The following is a 15,679-nucleotide window of genomic DNA, read 5'->3' as shown; positions in this document are numbered from 1 at the left end:
GGGGATCCCCAGGCTGCACACTTTTGGCTGGCTTAAGAAAGGCTTATATTGGGCTGGAGAGATGGCTCAGTGGTTAAGAAAGGCTTATATAGTTTGATAAGATAGTTGATTTTTAAAAGTTGTTAGCACAAGCACTCTGCCAGCTAGCTGCTTTAATGTTTGACTATTAGGTTTATAAAACAATAATATAACTCAGGTATATAGAACTTGCCTAGTGTGCATGAGGTCTTGAGTTAATTCACTAATTCTCGGTATTCATGAGGAGAGAGAGAGAGAGGGGGGGGGAGGGGAGAGGGAGGGAGTGGGAGAAGGGGAAGGAGAGGGAGAGGGAAAGGGAGAGGGAGAGGGAGAGGGAGAGAGAAAGACTGGCCTGGAACTTTCTGTGGAGACCAGGATGGCCCCGTACTCACAGACACCCATCTGCCTTTGCCTCCTGGATACAGAATTGATAATGGGCACCATTACATTCGTTGAAACAAGAGTATTGATTCAAAGAGGGATTTATGAATTGACTTATTTTAAAACCCTTAACATGTTTTAAAATGTATGTGTATGAGTGCATGCACATTGCAAATTCCTTGGAGGTCAGAAGAAGTCATTCAAGCCTCTGGAACTGGAGTTTTGGGTTCTGGGGATTGAACTCTGGTCCTCTGGAAAACCAGCAAGCTCTCCTAACCGCTGCACCACCTCTCCAGTATTTGTATAAGGATTTGCAATGATGGCCCTGGTTCTGATTCCTTCCAATACAATATATAATCCTCCCTGCCACCCCCTGAAGACATGGAGCTAATTGGAGCCTTCTGTAATGATTTCTGCAATAGAAAAGCCCACTGTGTGCAAATAAAACAGACTGACATTAGTACTTATAATAGTAAGAGATTTAGCTCATTTAATTCTCCTAGGAGTCTAAAAACAAATTCCTAGATTTTAAGCAGGGTGTGTGTGTGTGTGTGTGTGTGTGTGTGTGTGTGTGTGTGTGTGTTTGTGTATATGTGTGTGTATGTGTGTTGTGTGTATGTGTGTTTGTGTATATGTGTGTATGTGTTTGTGTATATGTGTGTGTATGTGTTTGTGTGTATGTGTGTTTGTGTATATGTGTGTGTGTTTGTGTGTATGTGTGTTATGTGTGTATGTGTGTGTGCTTGTGTGTATATGTGTGAGTGTATGTGTGTGAGTGTGTGTATGTATGTATGTGTTTGTGTGTGTATGTTTGTGTGTGTTTGTGTGTATGTGTGTTTGTGTATATGTGTGTATGTGTTTGTGTGTATGTGTGTTATGTGTGTATGTGTGTGTGTTTGTGTGTATATGTGTGTGAGTGTGTGAGTGTGTGTATGTGTGTATGTGTTTGTGTGTGTATGTTTGTGTGTGTTTGTGTGTGTATGTGTGTTATGTGTGTATGTGTGTGTGTTTGTGTGTATGTGTGTTATGTGTGTATGTGTGTGTTTGTGTGTATATGTGTGTGAGTGTGTGAGTGTGTGTATGTGTGTATGTGTTTGTGTGTGTATGTTTGTGTGTGTTTGTGTGTGTGTGTGTGTGTGTGTGTTTGGTGTCCTCTGCAATCACTTTTCACCTTAATTTTTGAGGCAGGGTCTCCCACAGAACCAGGCATTCACCAGTTCAGCTAGACTGGCTGGCCAGCCCGCCCTGGGGGTCCTCCAGACTCTGCCTTCCAGCACTGGGCCTGCAGGCACATCTGGCTTTTATGTGGGCTCTGGGGATTGAACTACCTCGTGCTAGAGCAGCAAGAGCTTCGCTGGCTACGCCATCTCTCCATCCCCAAACCCATTTAAAAATATTATAATACGGTTTGGACTTTTGCAGATACAAGTCCTACTGTCTGGGATTAGGTTGTTTTTTTTTCTCATCTTTGTGTCTGTGTTTAGTTTTGTTAAACTAAGAGGCCCCGAGCGCTGTGAAAGATTAACAGTTGGAGTCTCACAGAATGTAATTTGAGTATAATCGTGCTCTGTTTGGTTAATAATAATTCCTTCCCATTGGTACATTTCCAATGCTAGGTGATATCTCACTCATTATTTAATATTCAGGTAATACTTATTTCTGTCTGTGGGAAAGATTCAAAATGTTCTGTTCTCTTTAAATATTAACCACGGACTCAGTGGGGCCTGACGTTCCAGACAGGTGCAGAGAGTTTTAGTCAGAACAAGTAGGAAGGATTGAGATAGTTGGCGTCTTATTTTGTTTGTGATTTTTGAGTCTGAGCCTTGCTGTGTAGTCCAGCCTAGCATCAAACTATCAATCCTCCTGCCTCCTGCTGGAGAAATAGGATGTAAGCGCATCTGTCTTCAAGTCTGTATGTATCAACCAGAGACCTACTCAGGAATCTTATTCCTCCAGGCGGCCACAGGAGGGTGCGATGCGCCCACAGAACAGCAGAGGCGCTCCTCCGCCTGGTACCCAGAGAGAGGCTGTGCTCCCTCACCAGACCAGACATCCAAAGGGAGAAACACCAAGCTTGCCAAAGCGGGTCAACCTTAGTCTTTCATAGAATTAGCAATAAGGCTCAGGCTTGATTTAACTTCGCCAAATAGTCCTTTAGGATAAGAGCCGATGTTCATCCCCCTAACTCAAAATGCTGGAGACAGTAAGCAATTGGATGTCAGGGATGAACATGGGGTCTCATAGAACTCTTTGTTTGCTGTAGAAACAGAGTCCTATTTGCAATTCCTGGTGTGCGAGAGTCCCAAAGATTGACAGGATGTAATGCTCTAAGGCTGCAGTCACCATTTACCTGAGCGTGTGACATAAAACGAAGCAAACCTCTGGCATGCAGGTGCCCAGAGTGTTCCTTACCTCCTGAGAGTAAGCCTTTAATGGGGGGTGGGGGGATGCCCATTTGTCCCAGGTCCAGGAGGCCTTGCCCCTGGGATTCCTTGGTTTAGCTTAGAGGAGTCCTATACTGTGGCTGGTGTCTCACATTGATGTCCCCTTGGCTGCTGGGCCCTTGTGATCTTTGCTGAATGAATTCGGATAAGACAGGTGGAATGTAGAGTGGAAGGTGGATGCAGTTTATCACAGAATAGCATGAGGTCACTTTGGGGAGGTCAGAGAGCAATGGCTAAAGCAGTGACAAGCAGATGGCTTGCACAGGGTGAGAGATGACAGTGTCCAGAGACACCACTGAGCCAACCTCCATATTTAGGTAGGCTCATACTACTTCTAAACTCCATAGAGCAAACAGAGTTCTTGAGAGACATTTTCCTGGCCAGGTGATTAACAGGCACACTTGGACTGTCACTCTTGAGAGGGAACAAAGGCACATGAAGCCCGAGGCTAGGTAAGAATGTTATTTTTAGATTCCTGGAACTGTGTAGGTAGTTATCAATTAACAGCCTCCAGCATGTCAAGTCTCTTCCTATGGCTGCAGTAGCTAGAGACTAGCTGCTGCTGTTCTTGGTTTTACAAGTCAATGGTTATGAGGGGGTGTTTGGCCCTAATGGCCTTCAAGCCTGCCAATAATTAGCTTGCTATCTAAAAATAGCACGCATTTGCATTATGCCCTGAATTATCTGATTCTTGTTGTAGATGTGATGAGATTCCAAGATTTTCACTCTTTTTTAAGCAATGCTGTGGATTAGACAGCAGGAGGAAACCATCTAGCAGGGCTGGGGAGCTCATTCAGTGGGTAAAGCACTTGCTACACATGCTTGAGAACCGAGTTCGGATCCCTGGCATCTTTGTAAACACCAGGAGAAGGTGGTAGCTTCCTGCAATGGCAGCTTGAGAGGCAAAGACGGGATAACTGGATCAACCTGACTGGCCAACTTAGTGGGCTGAGTTCAATATCTAAAACAGAGAGTGATTGAGAAGGATACCTGACATCAGTCGCTTACTTCCACATGTGCACCCACACATACATGCGTTCTACACACACACACACACACACACACACACACACACACACTTGGACTCGTGCTGAAATACATGGATAGTTTTAGTGGATTATCCCTATGATGTGGCCACTTTCTAGTCTGGGGAGAGTTTCACGTTCCTTCCTTTAAAGATTTATTTTTGTTTAATTGTGTGTGTGTGTGTGTGTGTGTGTGTGTGTGTGTGTGTGTAAGTGTGTATTCATGCACATGTGAGTGCAATGCCTTCAGAGGCCAGAAGCAACAGAGCCCCTGAAGCTGGAGTTAAAGGCAGTTGTGAGCCTCCTGACATGGGTGCCTGGAACCAAACTCAAGTCCTTTGCAAGTACAATATACTTTCTTAACCACTGAGCCACCCCTCCAGCCCTGAGAGTTTCATATTTCTGAAGCTATGAATCAGAGGCCCTGGGTTGATGTGATGGGTCCTCATCTCCCTGGTCGAACCCTAGCAGTCCTTTGTGTGCCATTCATCTAGATAGTCAAGCTCACTTGGTATTAGTTCTGCCATAGCTGGTAATACACCTGCTGGGGAAATTGGCAATTACATCAGGAAGCCACCAGTTTGTTTCCCTTGGGTGTTTTGTTTCTCATCGATGTTAGAAAGTCTCTTTCTTCCAGACTTGGGTTGTAGCAAACTGGTCCCCAAACCCAATAGCCAATCTGAGTGCTCAAAGAACAAGATTGTAGCCTCCTGTTTGTTTTTTATCTGTGAAGACAGTAGCTTCTAGAAAGAGTGGTTCTCAAGTTGTGGGTCACAATCCCTTTGGGGGTCAAACAACCCTCTCACAGGATATCAGATATCCTACATATCAGATTAGGGAGAACCTCTTGTGGACTGTATGGAAGCACCACCTGTCAATAAAAAGCTGATAGCCAATTAGCTTAGACAGGAAATAGGAGGTGGGAGTTCTGGCAGAGAGAGAGGAACTCTGGGATAGAGTCAGGCACCGAAGATTCCCCCAACTCTGAGGAAACAGATACATAACACTGAGAAGGTAACCAGCCATGTGGCACTCGTAGGATAGAATAAACAGGTTAATTAAGTTATGAGCTAGTCAGTGAATGAGCCTAAGCTTGTAGCCTAGGCATTTATTCATAAATAATAAGTTTCAGAGTCGTTATTTCAGGAACTGGGGTATGGGTGGAAAAGCCCGTGATTATACCAGATATTTACATTATGATTCATAGCAGTAGCAGAGTTACAATCATGAAGTAGCAACAAAATAATCTTATGGGGGGGTTGCCACAATACAAGGAACTGTATTTAAGGGTCACAGCAGTAGGAGAACCACTGGGCGAGAGTCCCACAGGTGCCCATAATTGCAATTTGGGAAGAAGAAGAAAAGATTTTGAATGTTTATACTTTAAAATGTTTAAAGGCAAAACTTGCCCTGATTTGGGCATGATCCCATGTATAGAAGTATACTGTGTTGAAAATCAGTAATTCACAAGTGCATAAAGCTCTTATGTATTGGTTTGATAAAAAGAGGTGATATGAGCTGGCCTATATACTAGACCCAGGACCAATGGCTTCCATCACCGTCCCCGCCTGCTTGGGGGATGGTAACCGCAGCTTGCTTACAAAAGTGCTCTAACCCATTGGACACTAGCTTCCTATTTCCTGCTTCCTTAGCCTTGGAAACCATAATTCTGATTGCTGTTTCTAGAGGTCTGATGTCTCTGGGTACCTCGTATGACTGGGACTCTGCAACCATGACTGGATTCTTTCTCTTGGAAATTTCATGCAGTGTCTTTGAGGCTCAACGATGTCAGAGCATGTGTCAGAAGCAGAGTCCCTTCCTTTACAGGCAAATCAATACTCCACACCCACACCACACTTTGTAGATCCCTCCAGCCAGTACTGAGTGACAGGTCTGACTGTGATGGACGATGTCACTGTGGACATGGGCTTTGAAACCTCTGTTCTTTGGGGAATACACCTGGGAAGGGAACTTGGGGTGTAACTGTTTGAGTAATTGCCACTCTGCATACTGTCTTTCATAGTCTCAGAAATCGCTTCCTATTGCCACCAGGGATATAAAACGCTGTGACTGTGTTCATCTTTGCAGCATTTGCTAACAGCATTACTCTTGTTTTGGAATAACGTGCATTCTCAGGATGCGATGATGCCTCTCTGGAATTTGAAACTAAATTTCTCTTATGGTTAGTGATGGTAAGCGCATGCCTGTGTGTGTCTGTGTGTCTCTATGTGTATGTCTGTGCATCTATGTGTGCCTCTGTGTGGGTCTCTGTGTGTCTGTGCATCTCTGTGTGTGTTTCTGTGTGTGTATATGTGCCTGTGTCTGTGTGTGTGTGTCTGTGTGTGCATCTGTGTGTATGTGTGCACATGCGCGTGCATCTCTCTGTGTGTGTATCTGAACTCAGGTTCTCTTGTTTCACAGCAAGCACTTTACCCATGGGCTTCCCCAGTCCCAGGAGCATCTTTCTTTGTGCTGCTCATTGGTCACTCTTCACATCCTTTGTCCTTTTCCCCGCCCAGCTGTTTGTTGCTGTCGTTTGGAATTCTTGCTTGTTTGCTCAAATATTGCTTTGGTATGATTTATTTGGGGTCATATGGGTGTCTTGCCTGCACTATATCCGTGCACCACTTGTGTACCTGGTGCATGTGGGGCCAGAGGATCCCATGAAGTTGCCAACAGTTGTCAATCACCATGAGGAGGCCGGGAATTGAACTCTGGTGCCCTGGAAGAGCAGCCAGTGCTCTTAACAGATGAACCATTCCTCCAGTCCCTCTGCCCAGTTTTACTGGGGAAAAATGGACAATGATTGAACATTTGTGTAAGGAACCTTAAAGCTTCTTGCATTTGCAGGATGCTATTCAGTTCATTTCTTTTAGCAGAGAAATGTCTAGCAAAGACTCCCATCCCAAGATTACTTGTTATAAGTATACATTTTTTCACGGAGTGAGTGACTCATTCATTCTCATGTCATGCACGAGGTGTTAACTGGCTAAAACTCTGTCTTCTTACTGGAATGTGGGCCTGCTGTGCTGTGAGTGGTGCTGGGGTGTCTCCTGCCGGGCACAGCACCCCCAGCTGGGATTTCGGAGGCACTGCATCCTTCTCTGCTTGGTTAACCTCAGGTTTTAAAATCCCTTTCAGTTCACGGCCTCTAACCCTGGCCCATTTCCAAATCCGACAGAGGCAGGGCCCTGCTCTGCTGCTGTGATTTCTATCCAGTCACCTGTGACACAGCCCTCTGCTCTCGGGCATGCCAGTCACAAAGCCATACTTCGTGACTGTGGCCGTCCTGCTGATCCTGGTTGACAAGACCACAGGTAACTCGGGTCTCCTAAGGTTCTGGGGTCTGACATGGACTGCGGGTATCTTGGTGATATGTAGACGAGGCAGATCTCTCCTGTAGGTTGCAGATGACACCGTCTCAGCTATGTCAGGATCCCCCTTAATTCTCTCTCATGGCAAACTTGAGGTTCTTGGCCTGTGTTCCTGGCACAGTGGAGACTCAAAACCTGAAGGGCATCAGGAAGTGCTCTCGCTGGGATGGGAGCTTGGTCCATGGTGTAGGTGTGGGATGTTGGGAGGAGGGATGACTAGATGTGGGGTAGTGAGCTGGGGGTTGGGGCATGGATTTTAAGACCAGGAAGAGGATGATTGCAAAGGCGACTATGGTTGAGCAGGAGACAAGCAGTTCTGCTTCGAACTCAGTCTTGGCTGACGTTCTGACGTTAGGTGGACAGTGAGTGGTCTTTGCTGCTGGATGGAGCTGGGAGGGGTTTAGTGAAACTGGGAATTGGGGTAGAGAAGAGTCTGTACATAGAGTCCGTTGAATTAATGCTATGAATTGGGGTTGGGTGCTGACTCTGTTGATGCTGTGAATTAGGGTTGGGCGACTTCTATTATGCTTGTTTCTGTTAGTTTTTGTAAGTGCCATGTGATTACCTAAGTAAGCAAATAATTACATTGTTAATTTATATAATTTAAATAATTATTTAATAAATATCATTTCATTTATTTACTAATTGCTTGATGAGTTTATCCCATGGGTAATAATTTTATCATCACAAAACCATTAGGGACTTGGCTGAGTTGTTTTTTGTGAAGATGATGCAGGGCCAGGGCCAGGGGGCTGGAGGAAGAAGCATAGAGCCGGCAAAGGGCAGGACCCCGGTTCGACTCCCGACGTTTTGCCTCTGGGTCCTGTGCTGAAAGGGACATTGTGTTTCATTTCAGTCAGGATGTCTCACCTTCTGCATCTCTGCTACACAGAAACTAAGTGTGGCTGTGTCTTCCCCAGGTGGCCTGTTCGGACTCCGCAGTGGCAAGAGGCGAGAGCCATGGGTTTCGTGTGAGCTTTACCAGGGCAGCTGCAGAAATGCCTGCCAGAAATACGAGATCCAGTACCTGACCTGCCCCAAGAAGAGGAAATGCTGCCTCAAATTTCCTATGAAAATTACTCGTGTCTAACTCTGAGAGGGGCCTGGCTTGCCCACCGCGAATGTTTCAAGCTACTCTCAGGTTTGAATGTCGCCAGCGTCATCCCTTCTTGAAGTAATTTCCCCCACATTCTGGAATGTTCTTATAAAAACGCACTCCTTTCTTGTGTGTGTGTCTCTCTGAGCGGTCATCACTGGCTGGGACAGTTTAGTCTGGGAGCTGGGTGGCCTTTTATGGAAGGAAACAGTAGAGGGAGGGAGGGAGGGAGGGAGTAAAAGAGGGGGGGAGGGAGAAAACACAAATGAGATACCAGGTACTTCGTGGGGTATAAAGGACGGAGAGGAAGGAGTAGCTTGATTTTTCTGTCCCGTTTTGGCCTCATTCTGAAGGCTGCAGAAGGACTGTAACAATCGGCTAGAATTCAGATAATTCAGTGACATGTGGGAGGACTCATGATATCCTCCCGGAAATCCCAAAGAGCCAAGCCATAGCAACAAACCTGTCTTGATTTCCGCAGGACCAATACTGCTTAATAATGCACTGTTCTTAAGAGGCACTAGAACTGGATGGGCAGGCAAAAGTGAGGAAAGGAATTTGTTTAAAAAACTTAGCTCTTTCTACCCAGTAGACTGTTGGATGCGGCTCATTCCTGGGCAGCCTTCCAGTTTTGAAGCTGAGAGTCCGTCTCTGGGTCTAGTGATGACACAGATGAGCGTGTTTATGGTTCATAGAATAAGGCCACATTTGTACTCATGTTATAGGGAGGAGTCAGTACATATACATTGTAAACAGCTCAGGACACATGGAATGGTTCATTTGTTCTGGGTTAACCTCTCTCCCGGGCGGCACCTGGGAGGAATGCAAGCCTTGAGGGTGTACAAACCCAGCTACGCTGAGAGTTGATAAGGGAGAAACACAGAAGCATAGATAAAGAGATATAGACTCAGAGACAAGGCTGACCACCTGACCATCAGCCAGGCTAAACTTTGGAATGCCTGACTGCCTGCTTCCCATCTCCTGTAATGTTCACTAGCTGGAGCTGAGGTGGAGAGAAGACCTCTAGGTTGCTAAGGGACCACCTTCTCAGATGGCTGCCTCTCTGAATGAATCGTACCCTGAAGACTCGAGTTCTGTCTCTGATCCTTGACTTTGCGAGGACCGGCACAGGCAAATGCACTGTCTGGTAACAGAGGCAGAGAGGTGGTGGTGAATAAGTTACAGGGTGTTTTAGCTTGGGCTTCCATTGCTCTGAAGAGACACCATGACCAAGGCAACTCTTATAAAGGCAAACGTTTAACTGGGGCTTACAGTTTCAGAGATTCAGTCCACTATTGCCACAGTGGGAAGCATGGCAGACAGTCATGGTGCTGGAGGAGCTGAGAGTTCTACACCTTCCTCCAAAGGCAGCAGGAGTAGACTGCCCCCCAGGCACCTAGGATGAGGGTTTCAGAGTCCACCCCTATAGTGACACATTTCCTCTAACAAGGTCACGCCCACACCAACAAGGCCACACCTCCTAAATATTGCTACTCCCCGGGCCAAGCATGTTCCAACCACCACAGAGGGGGATGATGCCCTGAAGTGAGGCACCAGAATAGCATCTTTTCATCCCAGAGGACAGAAGGATGTGGTTGGGGAATGTTCTCTCGCCAAACTGAAATTTACTTCCTGTCTTAGTTACTGTTCTATTACTGTGAAGAGACATCATGATCAAGGCAATTTTTAAGAGAGAACATTTAATTGGGAGCTTGCTTAGAGTTTCAGAGGACTGCTCCATGGCCATCGTGACAGGGAGCATGGTGGTGGGCAAGCAGGCAGGCATGGCTTTGGACCAGTAACTGAGAGATCAATTCTGATTCATAAGTTGCAGGAAGAGGGAGGGTGGGAGAGAGGGGGAGGGGAGGGGAGGGATGGGAGATGAGAGATGAGATGAAAAGGAAAGAGGAGGGGAGGGAAGGGGAAAGGAGAGAAGGGAAGAGAAGGGAAGGGAAGGGAAGGGAAGGGAAGAGAAGAGAAGAGAAGAGAAGAGAAGAGAAGAGAAGAGAAGAGAAGAGAAGAGAAGAGAAGAGAAGAGGGTATGGTATGGGCTTTTGAAACCCCAAAGCCTGTCCCCCAGTGGCATACCTTCTCCAAGGCCACACCTCCTAGTCCTTCCAAAGTATTCTGTCAAAAGGTACTAAACATTTAGATACATGAGCCCGTGGGGGGACCATTCTCATTCAAACCACTCCATTCCACTCCTTGGCTCCCATAGGCTTGTAGCTATATCATGATGCCAAATTCACTCAGTCCAACTTCAAAAACCCCCGGCCTTTCAGTCTCAACACTGTTTTAAAGCCCAAAGTATCTTCTGAGACTCAGGGGAATCTCTTATTTGTTAATTGCTGTACAATCAAAACACAACAAGGGGGCAGCTTTTGCAGCTGTTGGTAAGCTCGCCTTCATGCATGCAAACCTGACCAACATTGAGTCAAATGATGCTCTAATTGTGTCATACTTATTGGTGAATTGGAAACTGGGGACTCTTCATAAAACAAAAAGCAAGGGCTGGAGAGATGGCTCAGTGGTTAAGAGCACCGACTGCTCTTCCAGAGGTCCTGAGTTCAAATCCCAGCAACCACATGGTGGCTCACAACCATCTGTAATGGGATCCAATGCCCTCTTCTGGTGTGTCTGAAGACAGCTACAGTGTACTCATATACAAAATAAATAAATAAATCTTCAGAAAAACAGAGAAAAAGAATCTTTAAAAAAAAACAAAAAGCAAACAAACAAAAAAAGGCACTAACATTTGTCTGCTGGCGTCTATTGCAAATGCTTTCTATATCTGAAGAATAAGTATTCTGTCTTTGAGAAACAAATTTGGACATTTTACGAAGCATGGAGAACCTTAAACTCAGCCACTGCCAATCTCCCTGTGGTCATAAGTGCACAAGAATGGATTGAGTTCAATGGCTTAGTCATTGAAGGAAAGGCACTACAGTGGAACTGGTAATTACATGAATCCCTCCATGACCAGGATATGGTAGCCAAGTGTTCTATGAGGAAATAGCTCAATGGGCCATCTCTAAACCACTCACCCCTTCCCCAGAAGAGGCACCTGTTGAATTATGTGGACCAACAGAATGATCACAACATTTGGCTAATGCATGGTTTACTGATAATTCATCCACCACTGATGGAACCAAGGCTAAAGGAAAGTGGCAGCCTGCAGACCCGGGATGGAAGGACCACTACTGTGGAAAGAACCACAAAATCAGTGCAGCACCATTGACTATAAGACCAACAACAAGGAAAGCAGAAGGGAAATCTCTCTCTTCTTCAATAACTGGTGTGTGCAATGGTACAGCAGCTACATGGCCATCAAAATGGAAAACCAGACTGGCAGATAAATGACAAAGGTATCCGGCCCAGGGAGGCATGGATGGAAATGGGAAAACCCAGCAAAACTCAGCAAAGACATCAAATGTTATGTGGCTCGTACCGGCAAGACAGACAAACACCTGGAAATAATGAAACGGTGGACAAATTGTCATCATATTTAATTAAGACTAGAACATTAAAATTTGTCAGGGAACAAATTCAGAATAAACCAGCAAGAATAATGATAGATGACACATTGGAAAAACTTGAAAGTTTACCCCTAACACTACAAAAATAAGGAGAAATAGAGAACTAAATTAAACCAGGACAACCTTATGAGAATAACTGTTATAAGGAACCCATAGCCAGGCCAGTGGCTCGCATCTTTAATCCCAGCATTTGGGAGGCAAAGGTAGGCACATAGGGATTACAGTGATTTAAATTTAAAAGCCACTTGCCAAAGTCATGCTGGAATTCAAAGTGAATGCCCTTTGTGATCTAAAAATAAATACACTTAAACCTCAACTTTATATATAAAAAGAGGGGGGAATATTGGTATATTTATCCACACATATTAAGGTATATTTACTTTCAAATTTTCAAAGGCATTTTTGTTTAATTACAGTTGAAAGATAATACTTTTTCTGTTGTCAAAAAACAAAACAAAACAAAAACATTTTACTGTAGGAAAGATATAAACTACCAAAAAAGGAACCCCCACCCCCACCTCCAGAATTAGGGTTGGGGCAGGGTTTTGTTTTATCTTTCCAAGAGAATAAAAGCATCCAACTGAGGAAGCCAGAGACCACTGGACAAGTGAAACATCTGGAGAAAGAGAACGAATCACAAAGGGGAAATGTCCCAAGACAAGAGAGTAAGTTGACCAAGTGGTATCACCCGACTCCAGCTTGTCTCTGCTGCCCTTTGCAGTCCTAAGTGACAGATGATCTATATTGGTCCCAATTCAATTAAAAATTAAAGCTGGGGGTTGGGGATTTAGCTCAGTGGTAGAGCGCTTACCTAGGAAGCGCAAGGCCCTGGGTTCGGTCCCCAGCTCCGAAAAAAAGAAAAGAAAAAAAAAAAATTAAAGCTGGCTTTGGGGTTGGGACATGGCTCTCTCCTTCTCTAAACCCATGCATGCTTGTTAAAGGACAGTCCAAAAATCTCTGTCTCCTATCAGAAGAGCCACCTGGTCTGTGACAGAGGAACACAAAGGATAAGGGACTGCTTTTGCCACTGATCTTACAAACTTTTGGTTGTTATTTGATTCTTTAAAACTTATCTTGGGAACCGCCTCAGTTTCCCCAGTGGGAGGAAGAAGAGACAGCATCGGAGTTCTGTGACATCAGGCAGCATGGGGGTCCCCTCCCACCCCCTCACGTGTTCCTACACCCTCCTGTTTCCCTTAGCCCCCCTGCCTGTCTTCTGTGTCCCCGTTTCATATTCTTTCCATGTTGTTCCATGTGTCCCCGTCCCGTGTCTCCCCTTCTCCCATGTCCCCTATCCAGTGTCTCTCCTCCCGTCCGGCCGACTGCACCGCTGGATCCTGGGGGAGGGGCTCCTTCCCGAATCCAATTAATGAGCCCATTAAAAACTAATAATAATAATAATGCTTTTCTTGGGGTAATGATATTATCTCAAAATCTATAAGATTATTATGTAAATATAAACTTCCTGTCATGATACTAGTAATCATACAGAATAGTACCAAATTCTAGAAGTAAAACTTATTTCATCTAGCTTTCCGTATGTGTTTTTTAGGTTTGAGTCTGAAGCAGGTAACCAGCAACAAAGCCCGTGAACCTTGGATGTACTTATATTGACTGTGGTCCTCAAACCTTTCTTATATCTGCTGAATGTGGCATTTAAAATGTTTATGTTTTCTATCGTTGCTATCAGTAACCTTTGAGGTCTCCGAGAACATGGGGACCTGCAATGACAAACCCACCTGAATTGTGGTAATCCTAATCACTAGGAGGAACTGCCCCTTGCCCCATCTGCCACCAGGTCCTGCACAAACAGTGGACATCTTTAGGTTGACTGCTGTGTCTGCCTAGCCAAGATTGTCACTAAACAGACAAACACTGATATTCAGCTTCAGCCTACAAACTGCTCAGGACATCCAAACTGTTGAGTCACAGAAGATTGACGTGAACATTTTATAGAACTCTGAACTCAAAAATACTTAATCCTGAGACTTCCGAATACAGTCAAGCTAGATGTTGTGGAAAGTTTGACAGAAATAGTTTCACTATTGTAAATAGTTTCACTGTGTTGGAGGTCAGATCTTGCCTTTTTATTTACACAAAAGGCGGGAAATGTTACAGGATATTTGATCACGCTGTGACCCCTGAGATTGTGTTATTTACTTGAAAACCCTGTTTTTTTTAGTTATGGTTTAGTTATGGCTCAGCCCTAGAACACACCTTTAATCCAAGAGCTCTTTGTTTATTGTAAACAGGATTAAATAAAGTCAACATAGGTCAAGAGGCAGAGCAAGCAACCAATTGACAGGGAGTGAACATAGGAAAAAAACTGTAGAGAGTAAGAGGAGATCAGGAGGATGGATAGAGAGACTAATAGGAAGTAGAGAGGAGGGCTTTTAGAGGCAGTGTGGAGGAGCGCATCATTCTGGGGTGTTGACTGAGGAGGAAGGTCAATTGGATGCATTTTCTCCTTTCTAAGCTAGCAGGCTTTCACCAGCATCTGGATCCTAAGTCTTCAGTGGTAAAATCAAATGATTGAGATTTTATTAAAAAAACAACAGACTATCAAGTGTCATGCAATGGTCTCTCCAGGCCTCCTTGCATAAACTCCCTTGGCACATACCTGGCCTCTGTTTCACTCCTTACCCGAGGAGGAAGATGCCACAAACATTTACTCTGCATCCTTCTTGACTGTAAAGCCAGAACCACGTGACCCAAAGCTGCCAAACTCTCCTGTTTTGGGGGGCCTGGAGCCTTGCCCCTTTGTTGATGTTTCCCTTTATTGCATAAGTTTTCCTTTCCACAAGTTGGAAGCTTCTCGGGATGAGATCTTGCCTGGAGGTTATTCCATTTCGTATCAGACTTCTCTGTAAGCGTCTGATGTCCTCGTAGTCACAGGACGCGGCTCCAACATTACATTTCCTGGTGCTTCTTCTCCTCCAACTGCACAAGCTTGTTCTTCTTCATCATTGATCCGCATAAGACTGATGACTAGGGCCCCAGGACACAGTCAGTACTAGGCTGTCTTGAAATCTCCCTTGCCAACAAAATCAATCAAAAACTCCTCAATTTAGCCTGAGACACTTTTAAGACAAGGACAGAAATCGGCCACATTCTTTGCCAAAATATCACAAGAATGGTCCCTAGTTGACCACTAGTTTTTTTTTTTCCCCTTATGTGTGTATGGGTGTTTTTCCTGCGTGTATGTCCATTGAACAATTGTGAGGAAGTGGTCTCAGAATGGTGGTGACTACCGATCTTTCTTTTTTCCAATTTTCTTTTTGTTTTCCTTTAAAGTTTATTCAATACAACATAGTCTCCAACTTCACTGAGGTGGCTGACCACGTCCATGACCAAAGCATCCTCTAAACTGGAATTCCGTTGCTGAGCCAGCCCCAGCCTCAGCTTTCTTGTCAGCTCCAGGGGGCACAGCACTCACTCCTTCTGTAGGTGTCTCTGTCTGCCTCCCCTCTTGTGAATCTTGCAGGCCGCTCACCCTCTGCACCTTCGGACTGAGGCCTGTCAGTCTTGGGACGGCTGCAGCACAGGGTGGCGGGCACGATCTCCAGAGGTAGGTGCAGGTAATCCCGGAGATGCTGGTACCAGTAGAAACGTCTCCAAGCAAACTGCTTCTTCACGTAGCCTAGAGACTTGGAGACTGCAGGGCCTTCATGATGTGACGGCTGGGCACGTTCTTGTCTGCCAGCTCCAGGTGTTTGGCCATGTGGACATGTTTTCTGGCAACCATCACTCCTTCCTTAAAAAGGAGCTCATAGATGGCGATCCAATTCTTCTTAGGCATCAACAT

General features: G+C 45.2%; 1 protein-coding gene and 1 pseudogene across 3 annotated transcripts; one reads left to right on the top strand and one right to left on the bottom strand.

The window, feature by feature from the left end:
- The first annotated feature begins 365 nt into the window (after positions 1-365).
- Defb29 (defensin beta 29) lies at positions 366-8,470 on the top strand. 3 transcript variants are annotated; one of them, NM_001037368.2, is made up of 4 exons: positions 3,187-3,295; positions 5,957-6,060; positions 7,010-7,185; positions 8,163-8,468. In NM_001037368.2, the coding sequence occupies exons 3-4, from the start codon at positions 7,119-7,121 to the stop codon at positions 8,330-8,332; spliced, it is 237 nt and encodes a 78-aa protein (NP_001032445.1). In that variant the 5' UTR covers positions 3,187-3,295; positions 5,957-6,060; positions 7,010-7,118; the 3' UTR covers positions 8,333-8,468. The 3 variants fall into 3 exon arrangements, with proteins under 3 accessions (XP_063140568.1, XP_063140567.1, NP_001032445.1); XM_063284498.1 differs by having other exon boundaries at positions 366-6,060; positions 8,163-8,470; XM_063284497.1 differs by having other exon boundaries at positions 366-7,185; positions 8,163-8,470.
- Positions 8,471-15,173: 6,703 nt separating this feature from the next.
- On the bottom strand, positions 15,174-15,679 carry Rps10-ps1 (ribosomal protein S10, pseudogene 1; annotated as a pseudogene).

Source organism: Rattus norvegicus, chromosome 3 (assembly GCF_036323735.1).
Source record: "Rattus norvegicus strain BN/NHsdMcwi chromosome 3, GRCr8, whole genome shotgun sequence".
Taxonomy (NCBI): Eukaryota; Metazoa; Chordata; class Mammalia; order Rodentia; family Muridae; genus Rattus; species Rattus norvegicus.
The sequence above is the reverse complement of the archived record's forward strand: the minus strand, read 5'-3'. Positions and strand labels throughout refer to the sequence as shown.

Coding starts and splice junctions, on each gene's coding strand:
- Defb29 (XM_063284498.1), top strand. CDS start 7,119: ATGCCAGTCACAAAGCCATACTTCGTGACTGTGGCCGTCCTGCTGATC. Junction 7,186..8,162: donor CCTGGTTGACAAGACCACAG/GTAACTCGGGTC, acceptor TGTCTTCCCCAG/GTGGCCTGTTCGGACTCCGC.